General features: G+C 42.9%; 1 protein-coding gene across 4 annotated transcripts in view; it reads left to right on the plus strand.

Moving 5' to 3' along the window:
• ERCC3 (ERCC excision repair 3, TFIIH core complex helicase subunit) overlaps positions 1-25,460 on the plus strand; it is a 53,054-nt gene that overhangs the window by 15,259 nt on the left and 12,335 nt on the right. For 3 of the 4 annotated variants that reach the window (XM_075933039.1, XM_075933038.1, XM_075933036.1), the window contains exons 5-12: positions 6,465-6,600; positions 6,725-6,883; positions 8,641-8,845; positions 10,484-10,798; positions 14,888-15,072; positions 20,431-20,633; positions 24,128-24,224; positions 24,419-24,536. In XM_075933039.1, coding sequence (XP_075789154.1) covers positions 6,465-6,600; positions 6,725-6,883; positions 8,641-8,845; positions 10,484-10,798; positions 14,888-15,072; positions 20,431-20,633; positions 24,128-24,224; positions 24,419-24,536 — 1,418 coding nt within the window. The remainder of the gene's footprint in view (positions 1-6,464; positions 6,601-6,724; positions 6,884-8,640; positions 8,846-10,483; positions 10,799-14,887; positions 15,073-20,430; positions 20,634-24,127; positions 24,225-24,418; positions 24,537-25,460) is intronic. The other variant, XM_075933037.1, reaches the window with a different exon arrangement.

Below are 25,460 nucleotides of genomic sequence, written 5' to 3' on the forward strand. Positions count from 1 at the left end.
AAATTTCCTGAGGCAGGTATAAATATGCAGGCCAGAATCAGGCTGGAGATGACGAGGTGGAGCCAATCAGGCAGGATAAGGCCCACTTCTAGTAGCTGCTTCAGGTTGGCGGGTTGTCTGTGGCAAGGACTGGCCTGCCTCCCAAGGCCTGTGAAAGCGAGGGATTGTTGTCCAGGATGGGTTGTAGATCACTAATGATACGTTGGAGAGGTTTTAGCTGAGGACTGTAGGTGATGGCCAGTGGTGTTCTGTTGGTTTCTTTCTTGGGCTTGTCCCGTAGCAGGAGGCTTCTGGGTACACGTCTGGCTCTGTCAATCTGTCTCCTCACTTCCTCATGTGAGTATCGTGGTTTACAGAATGCTTGTTGAAGATCTTGTAGGTGTAGGTCTCTGCCTCACTTTCATAGGCCTTGGGAGGCAGGCCAGTCCTTGCCCACAGACAGCCCGCCAACCTGAAGCATATTCTTACCAGCAGCTATACACCGCACCATAATAACTCTAACTCAGGAACCAATCCATGCAACAAACCTCGGTGCCAACTCTGCCCACATATATACACCAGCAACACCGTCACAGGACCTAACCAGATCAGCCATACTGTCACTGGTTCATTCTCCTGCACTTCTACTAACATAATATATGCCATCATGTGCCAATAATGCCCCACTGCTATATACATCAGCAAACTGGACCGTCCCTACGTAAAAGAATCAATGAACACAAATCAGATATTAGGAATGGCAACATGCAAAAACCTGTAGGGGGACACTTCAATCTCCCTGGACACACAATTGCAGATCTAAAGGTAGCCATCCTGCAGCAAAAAACCTTCAGGTCCAGACTTCAAAGAGAAACTGCTGAGCTACAGTTCATCTTCAGGTTTGACACAATCAACGCTAGATTAAACAAAGACTGTGAATGGCTCGCTAACTACAAAAGCAGCTTCTCCTCTCTTGGAATTCACACCTCCAGATCAGCTACTAGAAGTGGACCTCATCCTCCTTGATTGGATCCACCTCCAGCCTGATCCTGGCCTGCATATTTATACCTGCCTCTGGAAATTTCCACTACATGCATCTGACGAAGTGGGTCTTTGCCCACGAAAGCTTATGCTCCAACACTTTGGTTAGTCTATAAGGTGCCACAGGACTCCTCGCCGCTTTTACTGACTAACATGGTATCACTTTACATGTATCGAAGCAATTATGTGCAGATTCCTACTAATGTATATTTTAATATGTTTGAAAATGGTGACTGATTTATTTAATAGAGAATGAACTTTTGGCTCATGGTGTGTATCAAGCTATATTAGGATGGTTACTGGAATTTAACTAAACACACACAGCAACATATAAAACTTATTTTTATTGCCTAAAACAACCTCCGATGTTTGGAATACAGACTTTTCTTATCAAAAGATGTTTCATGTTTACAACTAAATGAATTAACTGAGGGATTGACTGCAGTCAGTGAATTAAATTGATTTCAGGTCAACACAGGAAAATTTTCAAATATGGTGAAGTGAAAGTTACTGGAATTTTAAATTCCTGCTCACCTAAATCTCTTGACAATTAGTCTCCTAAGTTGAAAGCCTCACGGATTCACCATAACTTTTTATTTTAGTTAAATGATTTAAGAGGTTATAGTAAATTTAGGTCTTACCATAACGTGTATTCAGATTTAATTTTAAACAGGTTTATTTATTTTAAAAAAAAAAAAAGCTTACTGTAACTTAAAGAACAAAATTGGAAAAATTCGATGTTTATCTACCCCACTTTAGGGATGTAAGTGACTAATTGAGTAGTTGACTACCTGGTAAGCCTAAGCTTATCAGGTAGAATCATAGAACACTAGAACTGGAAGGCACCATGGGAGGTCATCGAGTTCAGTCCCCTGCCCTCATGGCAGGGCCCAGCACTGTCTAACCATCCCTGATAGATGTCTGTCCAACCTGCTCTTAAATATCTCCAGAGATGGCGATTCAACAACTTCCCTAGGCAACTTTTAAGCCAGCTCCCCCCAGCACCAGCTTTTGCTCTCTCCCCTTTCTGCCTCTGATACAGAGGTAGTATGAGGGAGAGGAAGTGAGTAGTCAGTTCCCTATTTTACATATGGGGAAACCAGAGTTCCAAGGGGAAGTGACATTATCAAATGTAGGACCTGGTAGCTAAAGCCATGTCTATGTTGCCTCCCTTTTGACCTGTCTCTTTGGGTAAAACAGAGATCCTCCAGGCTGTGGAACTCCCTGCCCAGAGGTGTTGTGAAGGCCATGACTATAAAAAAAAGAAAAGAAAAAGGAGCTAGATAGCCATTGATGGACCTAATCTCCATGAATCTATTACAGGCAGTCCCCCGGTTACGTACAAGATAGGGACTGTAGGTTTGTTCTTAAGTTGAATTTGTATGTAAGTCGGAACTGGTACATATTGTAGGGGAAACTCTAGCCAAACATTTTTTTAGTTTTGGATAGCATAGGGAAAGGTTAACTCCCCTCTAATGTTTGTTTTGCTGTCTGTTCCCCTGTTCAGAAGATTTCACATCTATTTCTGTCCCTGTGACAAACTCAGGACTAAAGGAGTAACTCATCAAATACCAAACAGCTCTGCACCATGCTTTGAGCTAATAGCTTTATTTCCACGCACCACCCAGGGTTCTAGGAGGAGGGTCCTTTTTTTGCTAACACAATGAGGCCAGCACTTTGTTTGTTTTGGTGGAGTCTTTGTTTGCCCAGGGAGCCCAGCATGTATAGGGGGAGGAGGGGCGGAGAGGCTGCTTTTGTCTGCTGTTCGGCAGCCTGTTGCTCAGGGGAGGGGGCAGCCTGTTGCTGGCAGGACGGGAGGGGGGAGGCGTGCAGGATGCGAGGCCGTGGGGGGGGGCAGCAGGCGTGGGGAGGCACTTTTCCTCTGCCCGGCAGCTCTGCGGGATCCCTGTCCCTGTGGCCAGCTGCTGCAGGCAGAGGCCAGTTGGAGCCGGCCGAAGAGGAGGAGGAGGTGGATTCTAGGACCCAGGTGAGCGAGCCCCGGGGACGCTGCTGCGCTCCGGGAGCCCGGCATGTATAGAGGGGAGGAGGGGCAGAGAGGCTGCTTTTGTCTGTTCCGCAGCCTGTTGCTCAGGGGAGGGGGCAGCCTGTTGCTGGCACGGGGGTGGGGGGGGGCAGCGGGCGTGGGGAGGAACTTTTCCTCTGCCCGGCAGCTCTGCGGGACCCCAGTCGGAGCCGGCCCGAGGAGAAGGAGGATCCTAGGACCCAGGTGAGCGAGCCCCGGGAATGCTGCTGCGCATGTGTGGGAGTTGCCTCACCCCGTTCGTATCTAGGGATCCGATGTAAGTCGGATCCACGTAAGTCGGGGACTGCCTGTATCCAGGATGTATAGAAATGGTGTCCCTGACCTCTTTTTGTCAGAAGCTGGGAATGGGGATGTAATCAACTAGTCGACGTTCTGATAAACATAAGCTTATTGGATAGTTGACTAATGATGCAACTAGTCGCTTCCCTCTCGCCCTCCCCCCTTACTGCCTCTATCAGAGAGAGGTAGTTGAGGGTGGGGGTATGGGAGGGAGCAGGAGTTGCTGTTGGAGGGATACTGCTTAAAAGCTGATTTCCCCCTCCCCCCAGCCCAGCACTTTCTCCGCAGGGGGCAGAGAAGGTAGAGGCACAGCAGGAAACAGTGCAAGCGAGGACTGACGCTGCAATTCTGCTTTTGAAATGTACAAGTGCCCTGGTAGGGCTTCCCGCTGGCCCCATGCTCCCTGCAGGGCTTCGTTTTGAAATAAAAGGAAAAGGAGGGCTCTTGTACGTTTCAAAGGCTCAGGCACCGCATGGAGCATATGGCCAGTCCTGTCTGGCCCTGTGCTCCCTACTGGGCTTCCGCTCTTGATCTGTAGTAAGAGCTACAAAGGCAGAGGCGCCTTATCAACTAATCAGTGGAATTTCCATTAATCTAAACTTAACATCCCTAATAGGGGAGGGGTCACTTGATGATTCCCTGTTCTGTTTATCCTCTGTGGAGCACCTGGCATTGGTCACTGTTAGACAACAGGATACTGGGCTGGATGGACCTTTGGTCTGACCCTGTATGGCTGTTCTTATGTTCACTACTAGCAAACTATTTATAGCAGCTTCAGGGGATCTCCCTGAACCACCTTCCACTTCTCCAGTTCAAAATCTTTTCAGCTTCTATAGATTCACATTTTAAACAGACTCGCCAACAAGCCCCTTCATTGACAAGCTTCAAAGGAAGGAAACACGTCCAGGTCTACCAAGTGAGGTTTTCATAGCTTCTTCCTTATACGAAGGGGTCTGTTGGCTCATACTGTGTCCTTAGATTCCTTTCCTGCACCCACTCCAATTAGACTTGAGAAGAATTGCCTCCTTTTAGAGATGATGGACTGTAAAGTGGGGAGATTTTCAGTTAGCTAAAGGGTCCTTTTGGAGTCTTTTTAGTCAAAGTTTCTAAATGGATTATTCAGGCGAAGGAACTTTAACAGCTAAATTACGTGGTTGATTTTCTGTGAGGAGGTCTGTGAAAAGTTCTCTGTAGTAGCAACAACTGTTTTCCCCTTAACACGAACAAGCAGTGGCAAAGATGCTAGAGCTTGAGTGACTGCCTCTAGAATCACTATGGATACACTACAGCATTATTTCGAAATATCTAATTTCAAAATAGTTATTTCGAAATAACACGTCTACACACAAAATGCATTTCAAATTAGCATTTGGCTATTTTGAAATAGCACATCCACACTGAGTGGATGCTGGATCGGATTTAAGGCTGGCCAGAACCAGGTCTGGCAGGGCATCAGGGCAGGAGTTACTTTGTGTGGCTGCTGCCTGAGGCTATCGGAGGCCTGTGCTTAAAGGGACACCCCCTGCATAGCCAGTTCTCAGCTTTCCCTTCTTGCTTGCCTACCTCGATGAGGGACAGCAAAACATTTTGTCTCTGCGTGCTCTGGTTGCCCTCACTCGGGACACCACAGCACTCTGCAACATGGAGCCAGAGCTGCCCGTCAATATCCAGGAGGCCCTGTGGGAGAGCTTCCACCCTTAGGAGCACTAAGAGCCTCCCTGGTGTGCCCCACTGGGGGCTTGTGCCTCATTCCTTCCTCACGTCCTTCTACTTTCCCCTCCCTACCCTCCCCCCCCCCTTCCTGATGTAACATAAAATACATGTATTTTCATGAACACACACTCTCTTTATTTAACAAAACTGGGGGGGGATGAAATTCTGGTGAGACTGGGGAAAGGAGGTGGGAGGGGGAGGAGTGAGAGTGGGAGAAGGGAGGGGGAAACCTGGGAGGAGGGAGCTGGAAGGGGGACGCAAGGGGAAGAAGGGGGAGGGGAAGCTCAGGGCTCAGAGTTGAGCGTCTCACTGGACCAACTTGATTTTCATGTGAACCTGTTCCTGGGTTTGCATGTGGCCTTTGGTGGCCAGGCGGGCAGCTAACCTGCCATAGATGGCCGCGTTCTCCCATCTAGTGTGGAGATCATGGATGTTGGGGGCATCCCCCCAAACCTGAATAAGGTCCATGATCTCCTCCTTGGGCCAGAAAGGCACCCACCTTCTCTGGGCCCTGGCAGGCTCCTGGGAGCTGGCAGTCTGCTCCTGGGGAGTGGTGGAGGGGCTGGTTACCAGTGGATTGCTGGCTCATGTTTTGGGGCCACTGGGTCAGGGAAAGTGACTGCTGGCTCTGGGCTGGCAGGCTTGGAGCTGGCACAGGCACTGTGGCCAGAGTCTACCCCTTTAAGGGCTCTGGGGCGGGGCGGGAGGGAGAGGAGTGTTCTTGGTTGAGGCCAGAGTGGCCACCAGGGCATCCTGGAAAGGGCTGGAGGCCCCCTATTTCGAAATAAGTGTCTACACAGCACTTACTTCAAAATAGCAGTTTTGAAATTGGCGTTATTCCTTGTGGAATGAAGTTTTCCAATTTCAAAATAAGCCCTCCGCTATTTTGATTTAATTTCGAAATTGCAGTTGGCTTGTGTAGACATTAGGAAAGTTATTTCGAAATAACTTTGATGTAGAGACGTACCCTGTCAGGTTGTTTGAAACGTCAGTGCTAGTATTCCAGTAGGTGCTCAGACAGCTTCTCTGTTGATTGGCATAATGAACATAAGAATGGCCGTACTGGGTCAGACCCAAGGTCCATCTAGCCCAGTAGCCTGTCTGCCAACTGTGGCCAACACCAGGTGCCCCAGAGAGGGTGGACCGAAGACAGTGATCAAGCGATTTGTCTCCTGCCATCCTTCTCCAGCCTCTGACAAACAGAGGCCAGGGACACCATTTCTATCCCCTGGCTAATAGCCTTTTATGGACCTAACCTCCATGAAATTATCTAGCTTCTCTTTAAACTCTGTTATAGTCCTAGCCTTCACAACCTCCTCTGGCAAGGAGTTCCACAGGTGGACTATATGCTGTACTTTAAACTTGTTGGGAGGTATTTCTATAGTTCTTGTATGTTCTTTCCATGTAGGTATTTTGTAGAAAGCACCCACCCTGAGGTCATCCAGCAGCTTCTTCAGGACCATGTCGTCAAAGACTGTCGGCTGAGAAATGCTGAGGGAGAAGAAACAGAGCTCATCATGGAGACATTCACGAGTAAATCAGCAGTACGTTGGGATCAAGGGTCACCTTGTAAAACACTGGATTCCACTTTGTGAGGCTGTACATAACATTGAATATCTGCAGTGGTGATCATTGCGAAAATCTGAGTCTGTTAAATTCCTGTTTCAGATTTCCAAATCTAGTGAAGGAGGCCCTTCAACATCCCAAGGGACAGACACTCAGAATAAATCAGATGTCCCGGCTGATTTATTTGAGTTTTATGAGCAAATGGACAAAGATGAGGAGGAGGAGGAAGAAACACAGACTGTATCTTTTGAAGTTAAGCAGGTAAGTATCTGTTGACTCCTAGGCATCCATGGTCATAGCAAGTCGCACTACAGGCAATTGGATTTGGGGTTTGTAGAATACCATATTCTAAGGCTTTTTCTATTGGCGGCTGTTGGAGCCATCAAGATTTCTTCCCTCCTCTCTGAAAGTTCTACATCACAGAATCTTCCTTTCCAGCTTGGTGGGAGAGATGAGAGGCTGCCCCTTCTCTGGCTGATGTGAGCATCATGAATAGGCTACAGAGCAGTTGCTAGGCAATATGGGGCTCCTTTTTTGCAGGATTGAATGGGCTACCTTTGTGTTAGGTGCCTCCGGTGGACTGGGTCATGCTGACTAAGCCTTAAGTGAGATAATTACTTGAGAATATTCATATAGTCTGAAGGTAGATTCTAAATCACCTGCGTGCTTTGTGTGACTTGATGTGTCCTTCCAGCCCCAGCAGCTTCTGCAGACTGTCTTTAAGTATATCTTGTCTGCTGGATCTTGTTGGTTGTTATTTCCGAACGGTGTACGTTAATGTGGCTTGCATCCATATCCTTTATGCTGGAGGAGCTTGATTAGGTCTTGGGAACTTTTCTTTGGTGCTTGTTGTAATGTCTCAGCCTATCACAAGTACTAGAAAATTTGGCTATGATTTTCAAAGGAGCCCATTGATGTTAAAAGGGAGTTGCATGGTTAACTCCCTTGGGCACATCTGAAAATCCCAACCAGAATCCTTAAAAAGCCAATATTGTGTAAAACAGATATCATTGTTAGTCCCTCATGCGAGTGGGGAGCTGAGGTACTAGCAACTTAAGTGACTTGCCCAAGGACAAAGTTCACAAGTTCAACTTCAGTGCCTTAGCTACAATACCATTCTTACTCCTTATGCAAACATGGCCTATATAAAGAGATTCACTATTCCGATTTTTGTGTGTGGAATATTTTCTGTGTGTTTGTCAAGTGCCTTCTCCATCCCAGCAGTGTGTAAGTTGCGGGATGTGAGATCATGGAGTGGTTTGAATCAGATTTTGCTGAAGTTCCTTGCAGTGTTTTGTCTAACTCTCTGGGCTTATAAAATCCTTTGAAAGAGATTCATTTTATATTTCTATCATGTACAGGATGGAGCATATTGGTGCTTAACAGATAGCAGGTGCCATTGACTGTATTAGATCAGACTTAGTTACAAGGCACTTTTTAGTTTTATCCTAGACTTGGCAAGTCTTTTGTTGCCTTATTGTAACATATAAAGAAAATTGGCAAGCTATTTAGATCACATTTTTCCAGTGTCTTAGCAATTAAAAGCAACATGCTGGTGTTATCGAATATCTTCTATGGGGGAATGCAGATTTCTCAGTTACTAATGAGTAGCTTTTGTGGATTCTTGTTGATAATGACCAGATATGCTGTATTTTGAATTTTTTGTATTTGAAGAAGGGATTTGCTCCTTCAAAATGTTGATTTGTCAATAGCCCTATGAAGGATGTTATCAAGGACTTTTCCCACAGAATAACACCTTCTCCGAGATTTGAATTTTTCCATTTGTCAGCAGTTTCCCTCCTTTGTTTATAATGTACAGTAATATTTAAATGATTGTTTGCTGCTCTGATCACCAGCCAAGTTCTGTGAATAGGTTTTAAATCCTGATGTTACAGAGTGAGCAAGGATGTAAAAGAACAGTAAACTTGTCTGCATATTTGTCTGGCAATTTTTAAAAAAATTATCAGCAGGTTTCAAAAATTTAGAATGTGCAGTTAGAAGCTTTGTTTTCTTTCTAGGAAATGATTGAAGAGCTTCAAAAGCGTTGCATCCATTTGGAGTACCCTTTGCTGGCAGAGTATGACTTCAGAAATGATTCAGTGAATCCTGATATTAATATAGACCTGAAGCCCACAGCTGTTCTCAGACCGTATCAGGAGAAAAGCCTAAGGAAGATGTTTGGGAATGGGCGTGCTAGATCTGGCGTTATTGTTCTGCCATGTGGTAAGTATTTGGATTTTGGCTGAGTTGAAGCAAGGCTTTACACGCAACCTGATGGCATTTATCTGTTGGTAACACAATTTTTGACTGCCACAGATAATCGATTCCAGAGAATTTCAGGGAATGTTCTGGATATAATCCTGTTGATTTTTGTGAAAGGGCAGAGGAGTCACGGAGAGCCCTTAGCATCTGCTTAGCATCTAGGTCTGCAAATGTCAATAGAACATAGAACCAGTTGCTGGCAACCATTAACATTCTCCTATCTCAGTTCTATGGATTGTCCCAGTAGAGTTATCTCCCAAATAGTGACATTTTGATATTTTCTGTTTTATTATCGATCCCTTTCCTAATGGTTTCTAACATTCTGGCTGTTGTTGCTGGACACTGAGCAGATGTTTTCAGAGAACTATCCATGATGACTCCAGATCTTTGAGTAGTAACAGCTAATTTAGACTCCATCCTTTTGTATTTACAGTTGGGAATGTTTTCCAGCGTTCATTACTTTGCATTTGAATTTCATCTGCCATTTTGTTACCTTGTTCTGCTGTCTTGTGAGATACTTTTGTAACCCTTTGCTTTGGGTTTAACTATCTTCAGTAATTTTGTGTCATTTGCACATGTTGCCACCCTCCTATTTTGCCCCCCGTGTCCAGGTCATTTGTGCCCATTTTGAACAATATCAATCTCAGTACAGGCTTCTGGGGGACACCACTATTTACCTTGCTCCATTCTGAAAACTCATAGTTGACTCCAACTCTTGGTTTGGTGTCTTTTAACCAGCGAGTGATCCAGCATACGGAAATAACAGAAACCCTCTAGGTAACTAACAGCTTGCTGAAGCTGTCTGGCCTAGTCGAGAGATTTCTCCGCAAGTACGGTGCTGTAGCTGTGCTGCCATAGCGAAAACGGTATTACACTGATGGGGGAGCTGTTCCTGTCGGTGTAGTTAATCTGCCTCCATGAGAGGTGGGAGCTCTGTCAACAGAAGAAGCTGTCTCATCAACATAGATTTGTCTGTGTAACTATATTACTCAGGGCTGTGGATTTTTCATACCCCTTGGTGATCTAGTTATGCCAGTGTAAAATTGCAGTGAAGACCAGGACTAAGTTTTGGAATGAGAGAAACTAGTAGAAGCAGCTCGTTTTGGTACAAGGAGAACATTAATTGCAGAGATTTTGATGAGATTTTTTCCTAAGTGTGTGACGAACAGCAGACACAGATGTGTGGTTTCTTATGCTACTATGTAAAGGCAGCTGCTGCTTTTTATCATTGTCCGGATGCTGTGGCTACTAGAAATGTAAAGGGTTACCCGATAAACATTGCCTTGCTGGCATGCTTACCTGGTAACCAGTTAACCAGCACGACGCGGGCAGAGGGCAGCTCCAACCCAGCTGAACCGAAGGAGTGATGCAGCAGGCCAGTTAACTGGTTAAAATGGATAGTTTAATCAGTTAACATTTTAAACAGGATTTTACATTCCTACTAGATACTGAGAAATTTTCCCTCCTCTTGGAGATTTCCTAGCTAACTATTCCAAAGTGTTTTTCTCCCCTTCTCCTTTTTGTCCAAGGAATGATGGAGACTGTCTGTCAGGTGCATACATGATAACAGTTGCTCTTATTTTTCCTTCCCTCCTGCAGGTGCTGGCAAATCTTTAGTTGGAGTTACAGCTGCATGTACAGTCCGCAAGCGTTGCCTGGTTCTTGGCAATTCTTCTGTCTCAGTGGAGCAGTGGAAAGCCCAATTCAAAATGTGGTCCACCATAGATGACAGCCAAATCTGTCGATTCACTTCAGATGCCAAGGACAAGCCTATTGGCTGCTCTGTTGCAATTAGCACCTACTCTATGTTGGGACACACAACTAAGAGGTCTTGGGAAGCAGAGAGAGTAATGGAATGGCTTAAAAGTCAAGAGTGGGGTCTTATGATACTTGATGAGGTGCACACTATACCTGGTAAGGAAGGAGTATACAATTTCTTTAATAGTCCCCTCTCCCCATCGTTTTTCTGGCTTTCTCACAATGCTATTCTGTAGTTCTAGAATAAATTAATAGCTTAGTATTTAAGGCTTAATATGTGTAAACAGTCATAGGCTCTGGTACAAGTTTTTGCATTACTGCTTTCTACAGACCTTTTAACTCATTAGGGTATCCATGTGATCATTCTTAATACCAGTGGGAAATCATTTTAGTATAGTAGTGCTTTTTTCCTAATTACAGTAGTAAGAATTGTCACCTCCAGAACTGTGGTCCAGAGAATGGTGCCGGTTTTCTTCCACATTGGCTTAAATATCTCTACAAGATTTCTAAAATACACTTACTGCCCATTTACTTTTCACGTAACAGTTGCTAAAGTAGCCATGTGGATGTTACATCAATACAAGTGGAAGATAAGTTGTGCATTCTTTCAAGTGTATCCTGAGACATTCCTTCTCAGTCTCTTGAAGTCTGGTCCCTATGAATAGGTTAGGGATTTCATTGCCTGTGTATGTATTTTATGGGGTAGAAATATAGCTACACTAATTTGTTTCTGAAATTCTGATAGTTGAGAGTTATGTTGATTTCCAGATAGGGATATATGGTGTTGTAAGGAGAAAAAGGAGCATTATAGTTTATAAGATACCGTGCTGGTTAGAAATGCTCCACCAAACTGGTCTAAGTCTCCAACTGCTATACACTTACTTAAAAATTACATGCAAACCATTTCAGTATTAGCCGAAATGAGAGAAATGGTAAAATATGGAAATAGCCGTTGCTTACTGACAGGCACTTTAATGAAGATATAAGCTGTTGCTTCAAAACCATCATTTCTTAGACTTGATCATAAAAAATAAGGCAGAAGGCCTACTTAGTACTATTAGAAAGATGATGGTCATGGGAACACTAGAAGGACCTGAAAAGATTATCTTCTTCCAGAGGTCTTGAATCTAGGAATAGTAGAACCCCTGTATTCTAATAGGGTTTGAAATGCTTTGTGGCCTAAATGAAATAATTTAACACCTATATCACTCTTTTTTGGATCTGATCAATGGGAATTGTAATTCTGCAACCCAGATGCCAGCTTATGGCAAGATCCTTAGGCCTCATTGAACACTGACAAATGCATAGCTGAAAAGCAGTCTGGCTCACCTGTGTGGTAGTATTGTTAAAATAGGAATTAGATTTATAGAGATCTGATTAGTGCCTGTGAGTTGTTGCCTGCATTAATCTCACTTATTGTAGCCATGTCTCATATTATAAAGTCATATTTAACTATAAAAGCGTTGCCTAGGAAACTCAAAACTCCTCCCCCTAGTGAGAAGCAGAACGACCAAGTGTGAAAAACTAGTTTTACCACAAGAGGTGTCAGGCACCACGTGAACTACTGTGGAACACGAGTGAATAAAATACTTTGCTCTCCCCACACCCCATGAAAGGGGGCAATGCACAGGTCTGCGTTCCATCACAGTTTGGTATCTAAGGGAAAGGAATAAAAATCCCTGACCAGGAGAAACAGTCTCACTGTGCTGCTTGGAATTTTACGTGTAAGCAGGATCCCTAGGATGCTTATCTTGAGTTAGCCCTACAGGACACAGAGCGCTTCCATAGTCTAGTAGCTATTACTTCTTGGAACCTAAGATTGTAATGCATATATGTGTATGTCGACTTGCTTTAATGTTACAAATAAACTCTAAAGTCTCTTTCCTAATGAATGAACTGTTATAGTTTAATGTAAGATTGGTGATTAACATTGTCTTTGGTGAGAGAGAGAAGGTAACAATTGACCTGTAGTAAATGATTGGTCCTGACCTTTACGTTGTTGTGAGTGAGTGGTTAGTGTAAGGGTCCATCTATCACAAGGGCAAGTTTGGGTGGCAGGATAGTAGAGTAAGGTACCCAAGGGGATTGTTTGTGACTTCATGTTAAGGCTGTTCTGGTGCTTGAGGAGTTCACATTTGGTACCGGGTTGGTGAAATCTAATTGTAGAACGCACACCAGTTTAATGCAGGTTGGACCTCCCAAAACCGGGTCTCCCTCATCCTGCAGGACCACAGGTACTCCTAGACTAAGGGAGTCCTGGCTGGGAGCCCAATGGGGCTGGGGCTTGTGCCATAGCACTGATAGCATAGCAGGGACTGTGGCAGCTGCGATAGCAGGGCCAGGGCCGGAGATGCGGCAGCCGTGATAGCGGAGCCAGAGCAATGGGGGCATCAGAAGCACAGCAGCTGGTGTGGAGGGGAGGGAGTGCAATTCTGGGGCTGGCAGTAGGGAGAGAAGGTGGCCTGGAGAGTTGGTAACAGGGGACCTCCTCTGGTCTGGCAAATTCCCTCGTTCTGGACAAGTTAGTTGCCAAGGGTGCTGGACCAGAGAGGTCCAACCTGTATTAGCATCCTGGTTTGTAACAGTCTGCCCTGAGGTTGGCCCCCACATTTGTGAGCTTCTCCAGACACTTGACCCGAAGATTATACTGGGGCCTAAGGACTAGTTAAGGTTTGTACAGTGGATGTACAGTGCAATAAAAGGGCTTAAGTAGAAGCCAAAAGCGGCAATCAATCTACAGTTTGGTTTTAATGTAGAGTAACATTAGATGAAAGTCCTGTATTTCCTTAATCATTTTGTACTGCTCAGAAAGTTAAAACCAAAGCAGACTGTGAAAAACTTGAAAAAGATCTCACCAAATTAAGTGATTGGGCAACAAAATGGCAAATTCAATTTAATGCTGATAAATGCAAAGTAATGGACTTTGGAACAAATAATCCCAACTATACAAACAATATAATAGGGACTAATTTAGCTACAACTACTCAAGAGGGAGATCTTTGAGTCATTATGGATAGTTCTCTGAAAACATCCATTCAGGGTATGCCTACACTACAGAGTTTTGTCGGGAAAAACAGCTGTTTTTCTGACAAAACTTGAGGAACATCCACACTGCAATTGCATTCTTCTGCAAGAAGATCAAGAGAACAGAGGGAATTTTCTGGCATTTCTCAAAACGGTGTATGTGGACGGGGAAGAGGGAGTTCTTCCAGAAGAAGAGGAAAGAGGAAAAAGCACAGGTGCCCTGGTAGCCATTCCATCCATAGCAATCACAGCTTACATGGGAGAGAGCGTCCATTCAGCCTGGACGCTCTCTTTCAAAAAAGCAGATTGCTTTTTCAATGCACTTTTGCAGTGTGGACGCACTCTTTCAGAAGAAAGCCTGTAGTCTAGATGTAGCCTCAGTGTGCAGCGGCAGTCAAAAAAGCAAACAATGTTAGGAATCATTAAAAAAGGGGATAGAGTAAGAGACTATCTTATTGCCTCTCTATAAAACCATGGTACAACCACATCTTGAATACTGCATACAGATGTGGTTGCCTTATCTTAAAAAAGATATATTGACATTGGAAAGGGTTCAGAAAAGGGCAATAAAAATGATTTACAGGTTTGGAATGGGTTCCATGTCAAGAGAGATTAAAAAGACTGGGACTTTTCATTTTAGGAAAGAGGAGACTAAGAGGGTAGAGTCTAGAAAATCATGACTGGTGTAGAAAGAGTGAATAAGGAAAACTTATTTACTTGTTCCCATAACATAACAACTAGGGGTCACCAAATGAAATTAATAAGCAGCAGGTTTCAAACAAACAAAAGGAAGTTTTTCGTCACTCAGCGCGCAGTCATCCTGTGGAACTCCTTGCCAGAGGATGATGTGAAGAGTAGAACTTTAACAAGGTTCAAAAAAAGAGCTAGATAAATTCATGGAGGTTAGGTCCATCCATGCTGTTACCCAGGATGGGTAGGAATGGTGTCCCTAGCCTGTTTGTCTGGAAATAGATGATGGGGAGGGATCACATAATGATTACCTGTTCTGTTCACTCCCTCTGAGGCACCAGGCATTGGCCACTGTTGGAAGACAGGCCACTGGGCTAGATGGACCTATGGTCTGACCCAGTATGGCCATTCTTATGTACTGTGCTCATCGCTACATACAGCTGTGCATTGTGGATTTTCAAAAATACAACAATGTGTGTCTCTGTAATCCATTTATGAAATAACAAGGACATTTCACCTTCTGTTTCTTAGCCAAAATGTTTAGACGTGTGCTCACCATTGTGCAAGCTCACTGCAAACTGGGACTGACTGCTACTCTTGTCAGAGAAGATGACAAAATTGTCGACTTGAATTTCCTGATTGGACCAAAACTCTATGAGGCCAACTGGATGGAGCTGCAGAACAACGGCTACATTGCTAAAGTTCAGTGTGCTGAGGTGATTCTCTTTTTCCTACCACACATATTGATCGCTGTGCTACAGGCTATATTCTCTTGCAGCCAGAACTATCTAATCCCACTTATGTTAAATTATGGCAAGCAGTCTTCCTTATAAATCTGCTACAGTATTGAGATGCTTTGTCATTCAGGCAAGACTATTGATAGCATAAATCCATAGTAAATTCCGTATTGTGGTCCTGTCTTTGCATGCTAATATAATTGTGTCTAGACTTGCATCTGTTGAGACACTAATAACTGACTCCTGTGGTACTTGATTGGCTCTCCGTAGCCCTGTCCTCAGACATGCACGCGGCAGCTTCAGTACCAGTGCAGTGCTTTGATAATTGATTTTAGGGTTAGAAGCGACTGTTCTGACCACCTTCTTTGTTTTCTTGCATAACATGCCATGGAATGCAACCTTGTGTCAAGCCCAGTAACTTGCGGTGGAATTTCAGCCTTTATTTTAGAAAGGGTCTTGATGTAAAGACGGTTAAGTGATGATGGAGAATTAGTGTGAACTACGGTGCTTGAGAAGGGAAGATCTGTCTCATGTCTTAGGCCATCAAGCATTCGAGGATATAATTGAAATAAAGAAAAGCAATTCCCCAGACAGGAGTAGAATTCAGTGTAAGTGATGGCTGTGAGATGGAAGTCTGCTGGGGTTCTCCTTCTTCCCGTAGGCATTCTAATGCAGAGCCCGCAGTGAAACCTGCGTGTAACCATAATAGACAGCGATAAGCTGCTGCTTATTGGTTAACCGTTAAAATGGTTACACTTTTACATCCCTAGGGTGGACTAATTGTCATGGCCTTTTGTTTGGTAGCTGTCCACGAGAGTCTCCTTATGGATAAATGTGGTTTTCCTTAAAACCAAATACATCAGTCCGCAAGCAGATTGAGCTTTTGACTTCTCCGCTGTAATAGTGCACCCTCCCTGGTCCTGTGGAGCTTCCACTGATCTTGTCCCACAATGGAGCTATTGGGGGACTGCTGTCATGGTATTGTACATTGTAGCACTGGACCTGCAGTATTATTGGCACAACAGTTTGAAAATTTCATCTTGCCTTTGTACCCATTTAATTACATGTAGCACCCAAGCTTACCAAAACATTGTTTTGTTTTTTAGTTTTACTTACCTTTGCTAACATTTCTCCAGCTGCCTTTCCCCGAAGAATGAGTCACTTTTCCTTGCTAAGAAGAATCTTATAAACCTCAAGTCTCATAAAAATTATGTATATTTAAGGCCATTTTATGTGAATGCTGTTCTGCTGGGGACTGGAATGTCTGCAAATTGATCAAGCTAAAACATAAAACCAAAAAAATCAGGCTGACACAACCATTGTTAGCAGAGCCCTGCAAATCAGTGGATATCTGCAGGTATCTGCATCCGCAGATATGGATACGGCTATCCGCAGCTCGCTTTTGTGGATACAAATTTTGTATCTAGAATCCTGCATATTTGTGGATATCCACGGCTCACTTTTGTAGATACAGTTGCAGATATAAATTTTGTATCCATGCAGGGTCCTAATGATTAGATGCTTTATACTCCTGAAATGGAATTGCACAGTTTCCCTGTATTGCACATGCTGGCTGGTAACTCTGACTTTAAGGTCAGAATGGGCCGTCACGATCATCTAGTCTGACCTCATGGGCATCAACCGTGGCATACAAAGCACAAAGAATTTCACTGGTATGAACTTTTCTTAGTGACTTACAGCTTTGTGGGAGTTCATGTTCTTTAAGTTAATGGTAGGGGTTTTTTGGCATTTAATTTAGAATATACATGATTTCAGCAACCAACCAAAAAAGTGACTGGCAAGTGGTTGCTGGGAAGTAACTAACATTTGTGATAGGTATGAATTTTACTCGTGTTCATGTAGTGTGTCAGTTCAAAGCTTGCCTTTCTATTCTGGCCTGAGAGACCACCAGGGTTGCTCTTTAATCCAGATCTTCCAAGTGGCAGTAGAGGGCAGTGCTACCCAGTGATGCAGCAAATCTTATTCACTGCTTCAGTATGAGAGATACAGAATGTAAAATTATATCTGCAGTAGCTGCAGCGTGTTAAAGATAAATGCTGCTTTCATCTCATATTATTTTTAAAATCTCTATTTACTCTGTTTCCAGAGGTTTTTGATTTTTCAATAAACTTTCTCACGGATGCTGTACGTGGGAGTGTACATCTAGCGGAATTTTAAAATTAAAAATATCAGTGGGGATGGAAATGCATATTTACTAGTTTTATTCTTGAAAGCATGCATCAGTTGCTACATGGGAAAGATCTCATGTACTCTGTGGTAGTAATTCCTGAATCCTGTGGTTTAAATTATTCTGTTAAGAACTATCCTTTTTTTTTTTTTTTTTTTTTTTTAATCTTTCCCCTTTCTCCCTGAGCAAATCACACTTCTGGTGGTCCTAGCTGAACACACACGTTGACATGAAATTTCTTATCCTTCTCATGTACAGCAGGGATGGGGAGCCTCAGGCCCCCTGCTTACCTGGATCGGGCCCTTGGGGCTCAGCATTGGGGAACCCTCGCTGATGCTCCAGCCCCCCAGCCACTCACCTGCAGGGCTGGAGCACACAAAATCTACTAGCTTGGGCCCTCTTAGGCTCTGGTGTGCAAGGGGAATGTGGGGAGTGTCTTTCTCCTTCTCAGTCAGGGGCTTCTCACTGTGCTTCTCACTTGTGTGCGGCCCTGACTGATTTTTTTTTTTTTTTTTTTTTTTTTGTGGGTCAGCAGTCCGTGACCCAAAAAGAGTTCCCCACCTCTGATGTAGAAGATATGTTGGAGCTACGAAGCCTAATCCAGATTAGTTCCATTGTTACACTCCATCTCTGTGCAATAGGAATCTTCCTCTAAAACCATTATATAGTTCACTTATTTAATTTGTGATAGGATTTGAGTTTAATAATAATTGCCACTAAGAAAGCAAGTAATTATTCAGTAGTGTCTTCTATATTGTTTCCATACCATGGTGCAAATGTTTGTTTAAATTACTGGCAGAAATGTTCTTAAACTTGCCTTATTAAATAATTATAAAATAAAGTTTCATTTACAAGTGTAGTTGTTTATATATTCTTAGTTTTTATTTACTGGTGTTGTGTTCTTGGGTGGTTTGAATCTATGGTAACGAGTGTGGTATATAGAATAGGAAAAAAAAAAGATGACCTACTTTAAACTGTGGTATATGGATAGTACCACTTCATTTAATACCACTGTTGGGGGAGAAAAAGCAAACATCATTCTGGGATGTATTAACAGAAGAGTTGTAAGCAGGACAAGAGAAGTAATTCTGCTCTGCTCCACGCTGATTAGAACTGAACTGGAGTAGCATGTCTAGTTCAGGAAAAAGTGAGCAAATTGGGGAAAAAAGTCCAGAGAAGAGCAACAAAATGATTAAAGGTCTAGAGAGAGAATATTTAAAGAATTGGTCTTGTTTAATCTAGAAAAAAGAAGACTGAAAGGGGGTGTAGCTGTTTTCAAGTGTTACAAGGAGGAAGGAGAAAATGTTTTTTCTCTAACCTCTGATGGTAGGACAAGAAGCAATGGACTTAAATTGCAGCAAGGCAGGCTTAGGTTGGACAGTAGGAGAAACAGGGTAGTTAAGCACTGAAATAAATTGCTTAGAGAGGTTGTGGAATCGCTATCATTGGAGAGTTTTAAGAGCAGGTTAGACTGACATACTTGTCAGGGATGGTATGGATGGTGCTTGGTCTCGCCTTAAGTGCAGGGGACTGGACTTGATGACTTCTTGAGGCTGCTTCTGGTCCTATGATTTGTGGCATATTCTTACAATTCAGTTAATTAAGTACAACAATATGGAAGTAAATAAAGGTCTTTCACTAAATATAAAATCATGTAATGCTAGAACAATGTATTGTAAGGAAAGGAAGACCTATAAATGGGGAAAGCATCCAGACCCCCTCCCAGTGTGAGCTAGCGGTATTAGTTGAAGCTAGCATTTCAGGAGCTGCAGAGTCTACCTTTGCACCAGTGAAGTTATGTACTTTTTATAAACAATTTTTACTGGAAAACAGTATTTAACATTAAATGGAACTTTGCATTGACCTGTTAAAAGCAGATTGGTGAGTTGCTACACTTACACACTATCGAAGACTAAATGTTCCTTTCAGTTGACAGTGATTTTAAGAGAGGATTTCTACCAGTAATGGGAAGTGCAAAAGAAGACTATCTTTATACCAAGAATGGTTGTCTATAATACCCTCTAGTCCAACCACAAGTTATGGGCTTGTGGCAGGAATTATTGGGTGAAATTCTGTGGCCCAGGTTGTGCAGGAAATTGGACTATATGATGACCACCTCAGAGGTCCATTTTTGGGACCAGTTCTGTTCAATATCTTCATCAACAATTTAGATATTGGCATAGAGAGTATGCTTATTAAGTTTGCAGATGATACCAAGCTGGGAGGGGTTGCAACTGCTTTGGAGGATAGAGTCATAATTAAAAATGATCTTGACAAACTGAAGAAATGGTCTGAGGTAAATAGGATAAAGTTTAATAAGGACAAATGCAAAGTGCTCCACTTAGGAAGAAACAATCAGTTTCACACATACAGGATGGGAAGAGACTGTCTAGGAAGGAGTACTGTAGAAAAGGATCTAGGGGTCATAGTGGTACTACAAGCTAAATATGAGTCGTCAATGTGATGCTGTTGCAAAAGAAGCAAACATGATTCTGGGATGCATTAACAAGAGGTTTGTGAGCAAGATACGAGAAGTCATTCTTCTGCTCTACTCTGTGCTGATTAGGCCTTAATTGGAACATTGTGTCCAGTTCTGGGCACCACATTTCAGGAAAGATATGAAGAAATTGGAGAAGGTCCAGTGAAGAGCAACAAGAATGGTTAAAGGTCTAAAGAACATGAGCTATGAGGGAAGGAGAAGACTGAGAGGGGGACATGATAGCAGTTCTCAGGTATCTAAAAGGGTGTCACAAGTAGGAGAGAGAAAAATGGTTCTTATTGGCCGCTGATGATAGGATAAGAAGCAATGGGCCTAAGCTGCAGCAAGGGAGGTTTAGTTGGACATTAGGAAAAACTTCCCATCAGCGTGGTTGAACACTGGAATAAATTGCCTAGGGAGATTGTGGAATCTCCATCTCTGGAGATTAAGAGCAGGTTAAATAGACATCTATCAGGGATGGTTTAGACAGTGTTTGGTCCTGCCATGAGGGCAGGGGACTGGACTTGATGACCTCTTAAGATTTCTTCTAGTTAGTAGTTTTCTATGATGATGGTACCTTCTGGCCTTAAAATCTATGAATATCTTTTCTTCTATAGATGCAATCTGATTATGGATTATTATGTATAATTTTTTTTTTCAAAAATTCTAGGTTTGGTGCCCAATGTCTCCAGAGTTTTACAGAGAATATGTGGCTATCAAAACAAAGAAGCGAATATTGCTCTACACTATGAACCCAAATAAATTCAGAGCATGCCAGTTCCTGATTAAATTTCATGAACGAAGGAATGACAAGATCATTGTATTTGCTGACAATGTGTTTGCGCTGAAGGAGTATGCAATCAGACTGGGGAAGTAAGTATTGGTGAATAAGGAGAGCACTGCCCCTTCTCCTTACTGGAAAACCAGTGTTTCACATGCGCCTTTCCTGCTTTTTGTCCCTTTCCAGGCCTGAAGCAGTTTTGTCTTAATCGAAGATTTTAAGTGTTTTTGGAGCAAAAACATACGCTAGTATAATACAGTTAATAAACAGCGCAGCTTCCGTAGGTGCTCCTCTGGCTCCTTCGCTGCCTTGGAATTGTTCTTTGGGATGGGGTTCAATTGCATAAGCAGAGGGCAAGTAAATTTTAATTTTGACAAAGGGTTAGCATCAAAGTACATGCAGGATTGATGAGGGAATACTAAAGGAGATACTCGAGGAGTGGCTAGAGAAGCCAACCTTACCCTTTTAATTATGAGTGGAAATCATGGCTTTTCTTGGCAGAAATGGTGAAGAACATTTAGCCCTGTTTAACTTTTTCAGCTGTCCAGTAGTTTCAACACTATATCTTACCAAAAAAATCCCACGCTCTCTTTCCAAAAATTGAGATGAGTTTTGAAGGGCAGTGGAATAGCTGTTGTACACCAGCTCACGGTGACTTGAAACAATAAGCCAAGCTAACAGTGCTGGATGACTTCCAGGTTCAGAACTCGTGGTCTCTTTCATCCTAATTCTTAAACCTGTCGGGCCAGAGATTAGCTAGAATGATGCTTCTGAAATGTTAACAGCTGTGTTCAGAGTTCCATGTAAGATAATGAATAAAATGAGTCTGAGTTAAAGAATAAACGAGCAATGGATGGAAAGGGGAGCCCTGTAGTTTAGTGACTGGTGAAGACGTTTGAGAAGTATTGTAAGTAAAACTACAGAAGGTTTCTGGCAGAGCTATTAAATTGCAGGAGGTTGGGGTAGTTGTGTGGATTTTTTTTTTAATGAAATCTCCATCCTCTAAATTGCTCTCCTCAGATCTGGAGTGGAGCCCAACGTTACACAACTGTCAGTACCATAGGGAGGGAAGGATTGCAATGTTTGGCAGTCATGGAGGATTGGCATGGGGCAGAAAAGGCAGAGTTTCTTAAAACTCATTAAGTGCTGAAATCAGTACTGTACTCTTTTTGAGCTCCTCCTGGCATTTTGACCATCATTCCGTGCGTCATCCAGAGCTTGTATAGCTTTTATGAGAGCCATTCTTTTTGTACAGCCATGGTACTTATCAATACATCTAAATCACTGCTTTATAGGAGCCACATCCAGTCTTTCTGGGCTTGATACATTGACGTAAGGACATAAGAACATAAGAACGGCCATACTGGGTCAGACCAAAGGTACATCTAGCCCAGTAGCCTGTCTGCCGACTGGCCAGCACCAAATGCCCCAGAGAGGGTGGACCGAAGACAATGATCAAGCGATTTGTCTCCTGCCATCCCTCTCCAGCCTCTGACAAACAGAGGCCGGGGACACCATTTCTATCCCCTGGCTAATAGCCTTTTATGGATATAACCTCCATGAAATTATCTAGCTTCTCTTTAAACTCTGTTATAGTCCTAGCCTTCACAGCCTCCTCTGGCAAGGAGTTCCACAGATTGACTATACGCTGTGTGAAGAACTACTTTCTTTTATTAGTTTTAAACCTGCTACCTGACAACACAGGTATTGATCCTTGAGGCTTGGTGTCTTCCCATTGGTTGAGGGAAGGATTGTTTGGAAGTTGTTGTTAGATGTTTTGTGTTTATTCTGGGTAGGAGAAGTATTATAACTTGTTCATCACTATGAACCTACCTGATGGACGTGAAGGGGAGAGTAAACACCAAATGATTTCAGGCCATTCCATTTTCTTGGCTTAGCTACAACAATATAGGCTTGAAAGGTTCTTTGTGTATAGCCTTGGGAAGCAGCACCTGATGGATGTGTGGACTTCTCATAAGTTTTTTAATTTTAGTTCAGTCAGCAGGATATTTTGTGTGTGAAACTTTATTGGGAGTGAATATCCCCTTCCTATTCTAAAATGAAATGATAAATGAAGGTTAAAATAGAAGCATTGGCAGGCTGTTAACTATAGCAGCATCACAGGGTGTCACTAGCTGCACAATAACAGTATTGTTTAAAACAATTTGTGTGTCATTCCTATTAGCCACTTCAGCTTTGGCTAGGAAAAGACTCTTAATAAAATGTACCAAGTGCAAGAATTGGATTAGAGGAGATTTGGCAGCACAAAAACTAGAATGAACTTTTTCAGTAAAGGAAGGCATTAGCAGCAAATACCCAGGGGATGTGGAAGACTTGGCAGACTTTTGAGTTGGGTTCTTGTACTCGGATAACAGTGATGTGTGCTGTATGGAAATTTTAAGCTAAACTTTTGGGGCCGATGCTCCTTTTTTAAATAGGGGAAAAAACTTTTTAACATGAGTTATGAAACTTGCTCATCTTGGTGTTTTGAAAGTACTTGCTAACAAGCTTCCCCTGAGAACAGGGAAGAGATGGAAAAGCACCAGCTACACATTCCTGCCGGCTTCTCTTGCATTTACAGTCAGGCCTAGACTAGAGTCTGCAGAAAACACTGCAGATGTACAGCAAACATTAAAGTGGGAGGGAGCTAATAAAGGATCAAGTTATATGAGGTATTATGGAAGACTGCTGCTAATGTAAGGTAGTTGGAGGTCCAGGGACAATCCAGCTCTACAGATACAAAATCAGGCCATGTACAGTATCCCCACAAACTCTTTCTGTATCATCACTTTCTCTTCAGACTTTGTAAGGAGGTAACCTATACACTCAGAATTGCACTGCTGTCCTCTTGAGGTTGCAGACAGAAGTATGAACTTCTCACATCTATCTTAACCTTTGAGTGTTGGCTTGCAAGGTGCACTAACGAGTCTCCCAGTCGTGATGTTCCTTTCCTGTGGACATTGTATCCTGGTTGCAAACTGTATGTCCCGGGGTTACTGGAGAAGAAGAGAAAGGTGTTGACTTCAAAACATAAACATAATTTCCAGATAAAATACTTTGCAGCCAGTTTGAGATATCAAACATTTAATTAAGAATCCAAGCTTCCCTTTAAGGACTCAAGTGGGAAGAAGTGAGAGGGTCACAGCTGTCTATATACTAGCTCAGTGGATTTGAGGGGAAAAATCAATCAACCACCTTTTTATTTTAACAGCTGCATTCAACCTTTCATGTAGGATTAGCAAATGTTTTCAATCCACTGATCTGCAGTTCAGTCATAGCACATCAAATCAAACCCATTGATCACTGTCAGGATTTATTCCTGCTGAAAGTGGAAAGGTGTCTGCCTCTGGCAGCTTGGGTTTCCCCCAGGTGGTGATTCAGTACATTGGGCAGGTTTACAATAAAGAGCCAAAGGATTAAAGATGAGCAGCAAAACTTCGTTTTTAAAAAGAACCCCAAATTTTCCTATTTATATACTGAAACTGTAAATGGTCATACTGCACTCCCCTCCATGGCGTCCTAAGGATAAATAGTTCTGAGAAGTCTTTAGCACTGATTACTTTCAATGTTTGTGCTGTCATTTTAGACCTTACATATATGGTCCTACTGCACAAGGAGAGAGAATGCAGATCCTACAGAACTTCAAGCACAATCCAAAAATCAATACTATCTTTATTTCCAAGGTAAGTGAAGGCATTCACTGTGATACTGCATCAGGTTGAAGGACGCAAATATATTTAAAAAATGCAGTAAGCTGCATGTACCAACTTATTTTTGACACACTTCTTATAGCATCACCAAGGTTGTATATTTCATTGTCTTCATTTCTTGATGTGGGAAAATAGTTTATTACTAAGAGACTGCTTCTGTATTGTAGGTAGGTGACACGTCCTTTGATCTGCCAGAAGCCAACGTTCTGATTCAGATTTCGTCCCATGGTGGGTCTCGAAGACAAGAGGCTCAAAGATTGGGACGAGTGCTGAGAGCCAAAAAAGGTAAATGATGATGTTCTTGGGCTTTGTGTTTTGGATTCTGCTACAAGACTAGGAATTCTTAATCATTTAGATTGAACAGTCAAGTGTCGGTGTAACACAAAGTATCCATATAACCAAGCAGACAGATTGCCATAGTTGGTGGTGGCCATAGTTGACCCAGGATTACATCTAAAATAAAAATGGAAGAATAAGCAGTTATACTAGGCTGTACTAAGGAACCATCTTTTCTGCTTCTGTCATGGTCTCTCCTTGTCCTGACTTTCCCGCTTCTCTTCCCTTTTCTTAGCTGTGTATTTATTCACTTTTTTGATCTTACCTGTATCCTTTCGTGTCTGCTTGTTGGAATGTTTTATCATCCCATGTTACTGCTTGGCTCTCTTTTTTTCCTGTTTTTTTTGTTTTGCCTTTTATTTCATTTAAGAATGTATTAAGGTCTATGCTCTTCAGGAAATGCAAAGCGCATATTCTGAGCAGCAGCAAAATGCTGTCTTGAAAAAAGTAAAAGTTGGACCCTGTAAGGTGGAGTAGGAAAGCTTGTGCTCAAGCTGCTTGGTGCTGTTTGTATTTTGTAGAGGATAGGAGTGGATGGACATGGAAACACCAGCACTTGAGAAAATGGTTATAAAACAAATCCTGTATTTTCCCCTTGATACATTCTTCTGCCCCCTTTCCAGAGTGGCATGAGGTGTAGCATTTTATTCTCCCTCCCCACTACCGTTCTTCTCCCTCTTGGGTAAAGGCTCCTTTTTACCTGTACTTGATGGGAGAATGCTTTGGTGTCTTGAATTCTCTGCCTCTGGCTTTTAAAGCGACCAGATCAGTGTTGAGCTGCTCTTCAGTGGCTCTGTTGTTATTCTGAGAGAACCTAGAAGGTAGCTGGAGGCAACGCTTCCTCTACTCTAAGGGTTTTTTCTTGCAAGGCAC

This window comes from Pelodiscus sinensis, chromosome 7, assembly GCF_049634645.1.
Source record: "Pelodiscus sinensis isolate JC-2024 chromosome 7, ASM4963464v1, whole genome shotgun sequence".
NCBI lineage: Eukaryota > Metazoa > Chordata > Testudines > Trionychidae > Pelodiscus > Pelodiscus sinensis.